Source organism: Schistocerca serialis, chromosome 8 (genome assembly GCF_023864345.2).
Source record: "Schistocerca serialis cubense isolate TAMUIC-IGC-003099 chromosome 8, iqSchSeri2.2, whole genome shotgun sequence".
Lineage (NCBI taxonomy): Eukaryota > Metazoa > Arthropoda > Insecta > Orthoptera > Acrididae > Schistocerca > Schistocerca serialis.
In genome coordinates this window covers 598,767,749-598,782,336 of record NC_064645.1, presented here as the reverse complement: position 1 = coordinate 598,782,336, position 14,588 = coordinate 598,767,749, and the positions used below count along the sequence as shown (strand labels likewise).

General features: G+C 40.8%; 1 protein-coding gene across 1 annotated transcript in view; it reads left to right on the top strand.

Moving 5' to 3' along the window:
* LOC126416389 (E3 ubiquitin-protein ligase MYLIP) overlaps window positions 1-14,588 on the top strand; it is a 34,883-nt gene that overhangs the window by 17,474 nt on the left and 2,821 nt on the right. The window contains exons 2-6 of the mRNA XM_050084078.1: window positions 11,399-11,592; window positions 11,701-11,935; window positions 12,042-12,208; window positions 12,640-12,856; window positions 13,018-13,230. Of these exons, the coding sequence (XP_049940035.1) occupies window positions 11,399-11,592; window positions 11,701-11,935; window positions 12,042-12,208; window positions 12,640-12,856; window positions 13,018-13,230 (1,026 nt within the window). The remainder of the gene's footprint in view (window positions 1-11,398; window positions 11,593-11,700; window positions 11,936-12,041; window positions 12,209-12,639; window positions 12,857-13,017; window positions 13,231-14,588) is intronic.

Here is a 14,588-nt window from a genome sequence, read left to right as displayed (position 1 = left end):
ATGGATTTTATATTTCCTGTAGTGTGGACGAAGTCTTTGTAGATAACAGTATTCTTAAGTAACCACGAAAGTATCCCAGGTTATTGAAGGCGGCGCATATGAAGCTTGTAGTGAAAGCGTAGCTGAAGTAATCTAGGCGTACAGCCAACCACATTCGCTAGTAATCGCCAGAGGGGGGTGCATTTGATTACTTTCGTCTCCCTACGAGGTACGGGTAGGAATCAGATGTTTAGCATACCGCAACACGTTTCAATGTTTTATCAAATTTCCCGTAATGAGTTTTGAAAACGGTTAGTTAATTATTGCCGTAGATACCAATCGTGACAAATTCCTTGACGAGCATGGATGAAAATTCTGTGAATATGTGCTCTGAATCGGCGGTAACATTTCCTACTACTACTACTACTACTACTACTACTAATACTAATACTACTACTACTACCACCACCACCACTACCACCAATCTACGAAATCGAACTGGGAACCTTGGTAGGACATATTCTATCCGTGTTTCCTACGTAAAGTGAGCAAAGTTAAATTTGCTTTATTAACATCTTGTTGTTTGGTGATAATAGCATAAAAATATACGAGGAAAGTATAACATAACGGCACTGGAGGAGATAAAGTGAAATATTAATTTGGGCTTGGATTATTTTAATCTATTAAATCGCTTTAGGCCTATGTTGTTTCTAGAAAGTTTTACAGTTTTCTCACAGATTTGTCTTTGGCCTTACATAATTTATACAACTATGGGTCGTAGTACTGACACGTTTTAATGAATCTTATTTTCATGCGATGCTACAGCTTAGAAAATTTTATGCTACACGGTGATTGCCTTGAAAGTGTTCATAAATCTACTTGACATTCTCAGGGCCAACTACTGCAGAGGATTCTCTTTGTTATACCATGTTTCATCTAAACAGTTAGTATATGGAAGCAGTTAATTTTGTTTCTCTGCCCTTGGGACTCGACAGTACAGTTGGTAGCAGTCGAGGAGTGTCGCAGAGTAAATAAATTAGCCAGTAGTGAAGCGTCGGCGTATGCGCCTTGCATGGAGAACTTGTTTGTGCAGAAAGTTGCTGGGCTTTTCAGCACGTTGCGTGCGCCGTACGGCGGCTGTGTTCACAAGCACGCACTTTAATTCACGACTGTTCTTATTATGAAAGCCCTTTCTGAACATTTCTTTGCCGTTTCAGATGCTGTCGATAATACTTGTAGAATGTTGTAATATCTCTTGCGCTCACTTTCGTATCCACTTCAGTTATCCGCAAACTACGCTTTATATTAAAAAGGCTAAATCAGACGCACAAATGCCTAGTCACTAAGAAGCAGTGATGAATTATAATCGAAACCGTTTATAACGATGTCCAAGGGACCGACGGTTTTCGGTCTTTACAGCCGATAGTTGCAAAAACAAAGTTTTTGCAGTTTTTCAATAAAAATTTCGTATCTGTAAAATTTAGACTGCAACAGAGTTAAATCTTCAAAAAGTGGCAGAAATACAGTATACCTAAAGTATCAGTATTTGTGAAGAGGGACGAAAGAGGATGTTCTCTTGTTTGTGCTGTACATACACCAGTAACATGCCAGTAAAATGTAGAAACCTTCATTAAGCGAAGAAACAAGTATCAATAACGTAAATCATTCAGTAATGTCGAACATCGTCGTAAATAATGAGGAAGTTGAACATGTTTAAGACTTACTGGAAGTCCTGTACAATATAATAGTCGTGACTGACGTAACTTTCTTTGCTATTATTGTACAAGTACGTTTATGCACTGCAGATTGTCGACTACAGGACGAGCAGTATAGTTATCGATCAGGTGAACAATTTTTCGTTTCTTTGTTTTCGGCTGAAAGTTCCAGTTACGCAACCAGTTTCAAAAATGTCAGATGTCATCCAGTATTTTGCTGTGTTTCCATAAAACTATAGGAAGGGAGTGTTTTTAAAACTTCTAGGTTTTCTCAATTTTCCAATCACGAAAAGCTTTTTTACACAAGATCCTATCACATTTGCAGCAACCATAACTGTGATTGTTGTGGACATTTTCCCATCCGAACACTGTTCACCTTTAAATTTCCAAGTCGTATCGGGGGTCATGTTGTAAAACAAGCCAGTTTCATCTGCATTGAATGTATCTTCTGGCTTGTAACCTTCACACTAATACACGGGCCTCTTCTTAGTCACTCGTCTGTTATGCCATCAGGTACACAGACAGCTTCGCCACAATGTTCCCGGCAATCATATTAAAGCAAGCTCGGAATCGTATCTATCATAAGACGAACAACAATTGAACTTCGGATTACCCAACAGACGCGCAAACTTACTGGCTTTCGCTTGAAGAATAGACCCATTGATTGGCACATTATTTGATCTCTGCTACTTAAAACATGTAAGTAAAGATTCTTATAAATCTTTGTGGTCAGATGACCTTGTCCGCTTGTTTTTTAAACAATTGTCTTTGAAAAGAAACTGTATTTTTTTCTGTCCTTTAAAATTGTAGAGAGCGTTGAGTATGACACGCCCAAGTCCTTTAGTGGTGCTGTCATTTGTTTTCTCAATTTCGAATCGCCATACGGTATATTTCCCGAAAATGTTATAAATTCGTCATTTTATAAGATAAATCATACTAAGCGATTTTCTAAATATATCATTTGGATTCGCTGTTATAGCCAGTCGCTTTTAACTACAAATGATATCAACTGAGGATCAAAATAAACAAGTGAGAAACAACTTGTACGGGATGAACGAATAAGCTGACAGACCATATCTATGTGAAAAGAAATTAACCAGAAGCTGATGCCGTAATGTTAAAAATGATTTACGAATACACAACCTAAAACTAGAAGCAGCAGTCGAAAGAGAAAGGTGTTAAATTTGGAAAGAATTAAAGGCAGAAGCAATAAGAGAATAAGTGTAAAATTGTGTGAAGAAACAAGAGAACAAGAGACACGGTGAAAAGATGAATATCAGGGGGAAAGAGCAGATGAGAAAGAATTGAAATTCCTAGTGGACCAGAACTGAAAAAGTTGAAAATTCCACCAGGTCTAATATCACACTGTTGTAGCCAAAAATTTGGTTCGAAGCGGCCGCTCCAGATCCGGTTAAGTGCGAAACGTATGCTGTTATTGGATAAGCGTAAGGTGATTTTTCTCCCTTGCCCCGTAAACAATAAATAGAGCTAAATTTCAACTTCATACAAAGAAAATCATAATGAACATATTTGGAGGCGGAAGGGGGGCAAATTCTGTATTTGTTGCCTTGAGATCACATTGTCGATGGCGCTACTTGCTGTGCGACGTTAAAAAAACTGCGTAGGCTATTCAAAACAAATGGCGGGGAATGCTGCCGCGGGCAACTTGTTTATAGCGCGTCCGCCTTCTGCACGTGGCACCCAGGAACCGTTGCGTTCCGTCAGGGACGACATTTTGGCCCGTATCTTGCACTCCAGTCGTAAAGTTATCAAAGCCGTTAGTACCTGCTGTATTATTGCGTGAAAGACATGAGGTCTAAGGCGAAGGCTCACAGTGCTGAAAGTACGTCTCCAGTGTGGCCTTATACTAAAGTCGAACGTGAAGATAAACAGTAGAGGCAAGAGAATAGAGGTTTTTCAGATGTGGGTGCTACAGACGAATTCTGAAGAATAGACGGGTAGATGTGATAGCTAATGGACAGATATTGAATCGGAGAGGAAAAATGAATTATGGCGCAACGTGACTAAGAGAGGAGATCAGTGATAGAACACATTATGGGGGAAAAACTGTTAAAGTATACAAATACTCGACTGCAGTAAACAGATTTAAATCGATAGACTAGCGTGGAGAGCTGCATCAAACGAGTCTGTGGAGGGGGGGGGGGGGGGGGGCGTTAAAAGTTACGGAGGTTGCTACGGAAATCCGAGAACTTAGGTAAAGCTGGGTCTTCTGTCTGTTAAAAAGCATTATAACTGGAATATAAGCAGCAATATCCACATTTCTTTTCCTTCCATTCGTAATTATATTTTGTTAATTTGCACTGCCACTACTCCTCCTCTTGTACAAAAAATTACCTCTTACGTATTACAGTAATAATTAAAATAATTTTTTTGCTTGAGAAGGTTAGACTGTTCGACGAGGCAGTAAATTAATGGCGCCAAAATCTGTAGAGCCAGTCCCAACTAATGCTATTTTTTGTACACAATAAACAGCGAAAATTTAGGGTCTCGGAATGTTTTCTGCGTACTGTAATCCTCGTACCTTATTAAATAGTTGCGGGTAGCCTCTGTGGTGCTTCCATATTTTCACGGCCGATGCCAGGTTTGATCGGACCCAAAACCCTCTAAAATCAGGCTTGGCGAGGGAAAGAGAGAGAGCAGCGTTAAGGGGCATGCGCTTCTCCGAAACATAATTGTAGCATATCACCAGACTAAAGTAACAAAAACGGTTCGCAGGTATCTCATGTGCCTATTTGTTAATGTTTATACGAAGTGAACGCGAAGAAGAATTTTTCTGCTGTACGATAAAACATTGTTGTCAATTAAGTTAACCCTTGAGACTTAGCGCATTGATAAACATCATCTGCTATCGATGATGAAACGGCAAACAAAATCACTATAATGGATTTTTTTGTTTATCGGCAGTCGGACACTTCTCAAACGCCTAGGGCGGAGCGGCGTGCAGTTGGTATTTACAGATACCAGTGGTGTGAAAATTCCCATTGAGATCTTTCGGCACTACGCACAGTGTGCCAAGAACCATTGGGATCATTTTTATGCCAGAAGCGCAGAAATCATATTTTCAGTTCTCTGTGCTTAGTAAGCTACCTGCTGTCGCCTGTTAACGAGCCACTGGTGTCATGTCTGGCAGTTTGTGTTAGTGTTAGTTTGGAATACATACGCCCACAGTGGTTTGGTTTACTGATTTTGTACCTATTTTTATATATTATTACTCAGTCAGGTCTTTGCGAATATTAAGTGATATTTCTGGTATATGCTAAGTTCCATTGTACCACGTACGCCACAGTCTTGTGACTACAAAGTCTGTGCTTCACGTCTTCTGCTGTATGCTCAATCCTTTCCTGATGCCTTCTTACTGTGCTGCCAAAATCTGTCCTTTTGCTCCACTTTCAAGGGTTAACCAAAAAAGGTATTTTCCATGGCTATTTTGCCTTCGATATTTTATAAGCAGCGTCCATGGTGTGCTTTATTGCAGGGACTGTCCAGGGTTGCATAACTGTATTCCGATGCTGATTCTCAGTTTGTTGTATCTTCGGCAGGTGTTGACATTAATAAGACATAATTACTCACTTCCGTTCACACAGTCTGGTAGTACATGGTTCCTTTTCCACTATCTGCCAACCCTGCAAGTCTTTGGCGTCTGATTTTTCTCAGCATGTACGACCTGCCACCTCACTGAGGTGTCCTGCATAATAAATAGACCATGAGGTGTCTTTTGTCAAAGTATAGGAAGTTTACGCAACTTCATTGTTATTGTTTCCGCGAGAGGCTTCATGGCTCTTCTCAATCTCATTGTCTTAAATAACGGAGTTAATCACTTGAAAAGTCAGTAACAAGGAGAATTTTGGTGTGTCAAGGTGAAATTTTTGAATGTTTTCTTGATCTCGGGCTATTTTTTTTCGGGTTCGCTTACGCTAAACATCCAGATGTTAATATTACCATTTTGAGTCCGAAGCAAATGCTTGTAAATGATCTCAATGCACGGGACTTGGTCTTAAGCGCCCTTTCCTTCGATACAGAGCCTACATCGTACACGTGACCGACGACACTGCTTGGCAACGTGTGGGAAAAAATGGTCGTCCATGCTAATCACATACGAAACAATAAGTTGTCGTCGCTGCTGTAGCGAGGGTCAGGGGAAAACTGCCGTGTACTCTGCAGAGTCGCAATTCCGTGGGACTGTAACCTGTAGGTTAGAAAGCAAACGGCAGCACGCGTGCCCGTGAAGAGCGTAAGATTTTGTATTTTAACTGTGATCCATTTTCACAGAGTTTTTGAAGAACATAGACGCAAGAGCATATTACAATATGGTTCATAAGATGGGGTATATTGTGCGGCTTTGGAATTTATTGCTCTGAAAATGCTATTTTCCAATGGCAGAAACTACGGTAAAAGGACACTATCCATCTATCTATCTAATATTAAATTGGTAATCCTTTGATGTCTCAGAATGTGTCCTATCAACCGATCCCTTCTTTTACTAAAGTTGTGCCACAAATTTCTTTTCTCCCCATTTCCATTGAGGACCACCTCATTATTCACGCCATCTAATCTTCAGTATACCACATGCCAAAAGCTTCTATTCCTTTCCTGCCTAAATTGTTCATCGTCCATCTTTAAATTCCGTACGTGGCTGCACTCAAGACGAATGACTTCTGAAAAGACTTCCTAACACTGAAATCTGTTATTCATTGTTAACTGATTTCTCTTCTTCAGAAACGCTTTTCTTGAGATTGCCAGTCCACATTTTATGTCGTCTCTACTTTGCTTATCCACTGTTATTTAGCTGCCCAAATAGCGAAACTCATCTACTTTTAGTGTCTTGTTTTCTAATGTGATCTCCCCCCCCCTCCCCCGGCCCAATCCGAAAGCATTGCATTATGCTTGTTTTGCTTTTGTTGATACTCATCTTATGTATTCCTTTCAAGACACTGTCCATTCCGTTCAAATGCTCATCCAAGTACTTTGCTGCCTCTGACAGAAATGCAATGCCACTGGCAAACAAAGCTTTTATGTCTCCTCCCTCAACTTTAATTCCTGCTCCAAATTTTTCTTTGGTTTCCTTTACTGCTTGATTTGCATACAGATTGAGTAACACAGGGATAGGCTACAACCCTTCCTCATTCCCCTCTCAACCAATGCTACCTTTCCATACCCCTCGACTCTTTGACCTGTCTTCTGTTTAGCCCATATCTGACTCGGTGGCTCAGTTGGTATATGTTAGACTACAGGTCGCAACGTTCGGGGATTCGATCTCCAGATTTGTCAGTTATCACTTTTTTCACCTATGGCCATAGTGTGTTACTGTGGGGAGGAAACGAAGCTGCATCAAGGCTCGCAATACACGTTAAACTGTAGGTCCTCCAATAGAACCAGGCCAAGTAGAGGTTTGCAGTTTCCAAACCAATCGGCAGGTTCATTACATATTTAATAAAGTTATCGTGAGGGTCAAATATATGTATGTAGTTGTATAACCTTCGGAAGTCTTTCATTTGCATATTGGACTGAAACTTAATCGCTTTCAAGCATCCCATGACGTTTAAGAAATGACCAGTACGCTACATTTTTTGCAGTAACGTGTGTAGCAGATAAGATATCTACCATTTAGTCTACGTAAATATTTGTCTGGAGCTGGGGAACTTGGCTATTATCGGAAAACTCAACAGGTCTTGCTTGGGTTTATTGTTCCCAAGACCTTGTTTTTCGTGGAAGCGCCGAAGAAATACACAAGATAAGGAGCGTTGTTTTGCAGCTCGGGGACGGAATGTAAGAGTGTCTGGCCTTCCCTCGATCCATAGCTCCTCATAAATTCGTGAGAAGAATGCCTCCTGCCTCGAAAGCACCTGTTTCGTGCAGGCGCATGTGCTTACTGTCTGTAACGTTTGAACAGGTGAATGTTTCGCGGGAGACTCAAAAGAGAGAGAAATAGCACGTTTTGAGACGTAAACATGGAAGTAGGCATTCAGTTTTCGAACCACTGTCATGATGACTGGTAGAATTTTTGTCTGTGTGCTTGCAGTTAGAGAACAAGAGCACAAAATTAATGAATGCTGATATACGCTCTTGTAACTTGTTTACTACGAGCAGATTATCTGTCGGACAAAAGTTCTCATCACCACTGGTGCAAAGAAAACGTAGAAAACAGCGCTCACCGACTTATGTACCCAGTAGCTGTTGCCGTCAGCGCTGCTCGCTTATCAGTGGAATGGAATGAAATGAAATGTGCGTATAGCTTTATTGGCCAGGATTCCGTGCTCGGCATATTCGACCTCTTGGTGCAAATCTTTTTGACGCCAATACAGGAACATATGCGTCGGTATGATAAAATGTTGATAAGGATACCACACACATCCATTATGGAGCTGAGGAAATCAGACCTGGTTGGGAATCGAACCCGGGACCGCGTGATAAAGAGTCAGCAACGCTAACATAAAGACCACGAGCTGCTGACACTCATAAGTAGTTTTGTTGCGTGGTGACTTCCAAAAATTATAAAATAGCCTTAAACTGACGAAGAATGAAAATAAATATGTAGTTTGGTGTAGTGCGAATTTTGTAACATTTCTACATGCAATAACGCAGCTGTCCTCAAGCTTCTGCCTGTTCACAGCGGCTGCGCTTGTATATCATCAAATGCAGCCTCAATAAAAGCTTTCCACGTTCTACATGTAAAAGCACGTCGTCTCTCTAGTTTGTCGTACAGCTTTGAAAGGACGTCGTAGTGTCTTCAAGTGTCTCGGAAGCTATGAGACGTGTGACAAGACGGCTAAAATCCGACAGGCTTGTGACAGATGTTAGAAGTATGGATTAAACACGTTGAGGATTGGATAAGTACTGCATTTATTGCGTTGAATTATATTACATGGAACACGTGAAACAATAAAAGCATAGTCGCAAATATGTGAATTAAGTTCAAAAGTCAGAGGTTAAATAGCTTTTTGAAAGATTGTTGTTCCATATTTCGCGTTTTATTCTTCAAATCAATAAATATGTTGTACTACACACGTTCTAAAGTAACCTGTGTTCTTCCTCAGCATTCAAGGTATATTGATACCAAATTTTATCAAAACAGGTTAAGCGATTTAGTTACTTTCGCATTTATATTATTAGTATGAAAGTATGGATTATGGTTGAATAGCCGCAAATACATTAAAATCGTTGCTCTTTATCAATTAGCATTAATGAAAGATGCAAAGAAGACGCTGAGGAGAGCTGCATAATTTGTCATGATTACCTTACGCGTCGTAAAAGCGGCATGGAAATAGAATTTTTACAAATTCAAGGTTGTGAATTTCCAGTGAAAAATAAAAAAAATTTGTCAACATTAGAGCGCTTTTCTCCTTTCTTGTGTAATTCCACGGTTGGACTGCAGTAAAATGTAGCTAAAACATTCCTGGTGTGGTAGACGATTGGATTTCGTGGAACAGTGCGTTACGAAGCAGCACGGATTCGCGGCTGTCTCGCAGACGCGATTTCGCGCGCGCTCTTTTTTGTGCTCTTTCACTGTGAAGGAAGCGTAGCGTCAGAGTCCGAAGTCCAAGGCGCGGCCAAAGTCCACTGGCAGGTGGGGCCGGCTGAACTTTGTCCGGTGTTTACAGGTAGCGGCAGGCGCAGCTGGAGGCGCGCCCGCAGCCCGTCCTTGGGGGCAGGCAGCAGGCGCTGTGCACGTGCTCAGCACGCGGCCCGGCTGTGACGAGGTGTGCCACTTCGTGCCCCGGCGCTACACACACCGCACAGAAATAGCCCACGCCCTCCTCGCGCCTCGTCTCATCCGCTCAGTCTCTGCTGTTTCAGTTTGCCTCCCCCGAAATTGTTTCCGCTATCTGGCTAGGTAGTCTGAGAATATGCATGCGTTCATCGTTGATAGTAATGCAGATTGACAAGACACATCATGTCCTCAGTTTGCTGTGTGCAAATATTAAGGATTTATCCCCCATCAGGATTTTAAGTTGTCTTATACCTAAATGAATCGGTATCTCCTCTGTCATGTTCAGACTGGATCGCTAAAAATTTAGTACAGAGACTAAACGTAAACTGAAAGCGAGGAAAAGACTAAATATCATTAAAGTCTGATGTAAGTTTCAGTGCTCTAATTTTGTTTGCTCATAAGGGTGGCATTCTGTATGTGATATTGGTGTTATTACAGCGGTCTTTAAAGCAGCGCTAGGTATCCAAGCGCGAAGTATCTTCAGTGCAACGATAGTTTGTTACAGGGAACAACTTACCCGAACAGAATTGTGCTGTAAAAGTATCAGTACCTGACCGTCGCTCTGCCTCGACAAGCTTTGTCTTTAAGCATTAATAACAGTGGATCATTTGCATTTTTGAAATGAATTTTATTAGACAGGGAGCGTCAACCCAGGCCCCATCCTTACGTAGTCACGGCTGTCGGCTACCATAACCTTCTGTCTCCGTGAAATTTACTGCTAAAATGGCCCACTCTAGATTGTCACTAACAGGAAGGCAGCACCGGTTACTTCCAAGTAAGCTAAACTGACGGCAATAAACACAAATGGCTCTGAGCATTATGCGACTTAACTTCTGTGGTCATCAGTCGCCTAGAACTTGGAACTAATTAAACCTAACTAACCTAAGGACATCCATGCCCGAGGTAGGATTCGAACCTGCGACCGTAGCGGTCGCTCGGCTCCAGACTAGCGCCTAGAACCGCACGGCCAGTCAGGCCGGCCAATAAACACAAATGATAGTCTTTGTTACCACGCGCTGAAATATACCTGATAATTGTTCCTGGCACATTGTAAGGTACACACTGATTGTGACCTTACCGATGCTATTAGCACCTTGCCGCACGTAATCCATATACGTGTTGCATTGCAGTTTCGTGAATAGCGTATCCAAAGAATCAGATTAATACTCGCTATGGTGGTGATCGTCGCCGGTTGTGACTGGCTCGACACTATCTGATCACGCAAAAAAGTTTTCCGCAATGTACTCGTCAACAGACGCGTATTTTCGTTTGCATCTCCCGCAAATCCTTAATAGGTAATATTTGCGATATTAGAAGATTCCAACGATACGATTACTGCAAAAAATAAATAAAAAAATAAATTCTCCTTTTAGTACGTTTATCTAATGCAAATCTGGAAACAATCAAAGTAAGAACTTTCGCCGGGAGACAATTTTGTTGGCTACAGTGCGCTCTCGCTCTCTCTCTTTCTCTCTCTCTCTCTCTCGTATGTGTTTTCTATCCTCCTCCCCTCTCCACCAGATTACAAAGTTAAGGAAGCGGTAATCATAGGGAACCATATTTGAACTGTAGAGAGACATTCACATCTAATGAACAGAAATTCGCTTATATGACCGAATCTGTTCATTCAGCCTTTGAAGCTTATGGTGTCGCATAAGTCTGGGCCTCCAATCTTCAAATGAGATTACTGTTAGGTTTTTATTACATGACTGATAGGTGTACTACAAAGGTCCTTACACTTTGCAGCAACTGCCAAAGACGCCTAGGGTAGACACGGAAATAGTGTATAAAATGGAACTGTCAACATAGTGTTCTTTGTAAAGCACCTATTGCCCACTTAATTTTGATCACTTGCTGTATCAATTAAATTTTGTACAATTTTCCAGTGACAATGTATCAGTATTGATTCTTGAAGGTAATTACTGCAATGATCACTTTTAAATCAATATGATTAAAATTTATTATTTGTCTCCAGGTGTGCCAGTACCTTGGCATTGGTAACGAGGCTGATTATTTTGGACTGAAGTACCACTGCTCTAAAGGGGAAGAACTGTGGTTAAATCTTCGTAATCCTATTGAGAGACAAGTGGGAGGCGTTCCTCCATACCGTTTTGCTCTCAGAGTAAAATTTTGGGTGCCTCCACATCTTTTGCTGCAAGACACAACCAGGTGAGGTCTGGAGTGTAGCATTTGTGCTTGCTGTGACTTGTGCATTCATTTGTATATACTACATCCTGTGAGTGAAAATTGCCTAATGTACTGCACGATTTATTTCAGGCATCAGTTTTATCTTCATTCCCGGTTGGATCTTTTGGAGGGCCGCCTGAAGGTTCCAGATTCATTAGTAGCTGCTAAATTGGCAGCTTGGATGGCACAGGCAGAATCTGGCGATTATGATCCTCAGTCGTGTCCCCAAAGCGTTTACGCCCAATACTGCCAGCTAGGTGGTGTCAATACCTCGAGGCCCCAAGACTTTATTCAGATGATTGCTGCACAGCATCGTGAACTTAAGGTAATTAGAGCACTCTAAACTAATTTGCACTGAGGTTGCTAATAAGAGCTTTGTCAGTAGCTTCTTGCACTTCGTGAACTTCAGTTGGGCATTAAATATTCCATAGGGCAATAAGCAGTCAGCAGCAGAGTACTGGCTTCTCAAGGAGGTGTCTTATCTTGAAGATTTTGGCGAGGAGGTGTTTCAAACAAAAACGAGCAATGGTGGAAGATGCAGTCTCGGAGTTGGTCCACATGGGCTCAGTGTATATCATCCAGATTCAACAAAACAAAGGTAAAAGGCCACACTAAAAATACTTTGTTCAGAAATATTGTGTAAGATACCAGTGAAGTTGTAGCTGCAAAATTTGCTCATCCACATATACTATTACACTGGGGTGCATACATTAAAATTTTAGAAACCATAACATTGGAAGTATGGCCATACTTCTTCTCACTCTCAAAATCTAGTTTAGAAGACCAGTTCAATTCTGAAAGTTGCCAAACTACCGACATTGTTGTTATGAAGATTTATTTCTTGAATTGCCTTCATCAGTTTTCTTTGACTTGATAATTATTCAGTTGTTGTACAACAGCAGTAATTTTTACACAAACAAATAAAACGCTGCCAACTGCAACATATAACCGTCATACTTTTTAGTTGGGCACAATTGGTACAGTAGTACTTTTACTGGAAAATAAAACTTTTTTGTTTCGATCTTACAGCATACCATACACAGCCATCCAAAGTGCTGCCTCACAGCGACGTTCCTTCCATCTTCTGTACCTGGATCTTGACAGCAACGAGGCAACACTCGATCTGAAACTGGAAACATCACAGGCAGCGAGTGGTCTGTACCGTGCTATCACCGAAAAGCACGCCTTCTATAGTTGTGAGACAGTACGCAGTGCAGTTACAGCTCAATTCATAAGGGATTTAAAGGTAACAGCCATTTGTTTTACAAACTACGTAGGTTAGATTAATCGGTGAAACTCATTGAAATGCATTTGCAAAAATTATTCAATTAAAATCAATAAATGTGATTAATACAGAGATGAATGAAAAAATGTCGGCTGCTCTTTAAACGTCTTTCTGTATTGCAGGGCACAATTGTGTCCATATTTAATGAGGACACTTCTCTCGGGAAGAAATACGTGTTCGACATACGACGTACCTGCAGGGAAGTCTACGACAATGCGAGGAGGGCATTGTATCAGTCTGCAAGTTCAACTTTTCCCCCACCAGAGGAAAGTCCAGAGCAGCAGATACACAATACTCCAGAACAGTGTGACAACTGTGTGGATGAAAAATGCAAGGTATGTTCCTAGATCTGCTATTTAATTAAACTAACACAGTAAAGTATAAACATTTATTGGTACTCGGCATAGAGAGGAGATGTCGAGTCACAGACAGGCACAACGAGAAGACTGCTGTGTACTTTAGACTTCCCTCAGAAGACCGTCTTCTGAAAACCCACACAGACATTATATGAATGTTTGGGTGTTTCCTCACTTCAGGAGGAGGCCTTTTGGCCAAAAGCTAAAACATACAGCAGTCTTTTCCTTGTGCCTTTCTGCAACTCGGCATCTCCTCTATGGTGAGTAGATCTATCTTTTTGTAATATTGTTGCTATACCATTCTGGACTTTACTATAGAAAGATTTGATTTCAGTGAGAAGCCACTGGCAAACCTTTCTATCCTTCTATGAAATTAAATCCCACAATCCCACTCAATTCTTTATTTCTGGAGCACTCTTTTCTTTTTTAAATACGGAGACAGTGTGAAGCATTACTGCTTCCATGCAGGTGGGGCGCAGTGGGGGAGGGGAGAGGTGATATAAATAATATGGTGTTTCATGAGGAAAGGTAAATATTTTAGGACTGAATGTAAGTTATATGGAATGTTTTATTTGAATTAGTCTGTACTAATATACTAATTTGAATAAAACACTGCATATATTGTGTGTTCAATTTTTGTTTAGAGAGACACAGCTGTTAGAATGTATCCCAAACAAATACCAAAGCAAAGGCAACTAATTAAGTTCAAAGTTTATTTTCAAAAATTCCAACCAAGTCTAGAATGCACTTTCAAATTCTCGTCACATTGTGTGTAGCCCTTCTGAGAGAGCCATGTTAGCATTATTTTGAGGCCAGCACTGTTCATAATCAATTCACCTCTTGTTTACTTTTTCTTTGTAAACTTTGCTTTCAACCGCCTGAGACATAAAAATCTGTAAGGTAAGGTTGGGGGACATTGTTGGCCCAGAAATATGAACATTTCAGCCAGTCCGTCTTCTGTGAAATGTTAGGTTTACATGTGTCAACTAGACTGTGCAGGGACCATCATGCTGAAAGAACATACCAACCTTTGTAGCCAAAGGAACCTCTTCCAGAATTGCTGGAAAATCATTTTCAAGAAAGTACTGCTAATGGAGACCTGTTGTATCACGAGAAGCCCAACCAAGTGATTCCCTGTAAATGTGTGGTTTCGTACAATAGACCATCATTTTTTAAAATGTCTCCACCAAGAAATGGGTGTTTTGTTGGACTGCCAATGTGAGTTAAGGGTTATGGTACCATCATATGTGAAAATGGCTTTATCAGTAAACAATAATAATGGGATTTGTTGGCAATTTAAATTCATATAGTTTCCCTTCCTCTCCTTTTCAATATTG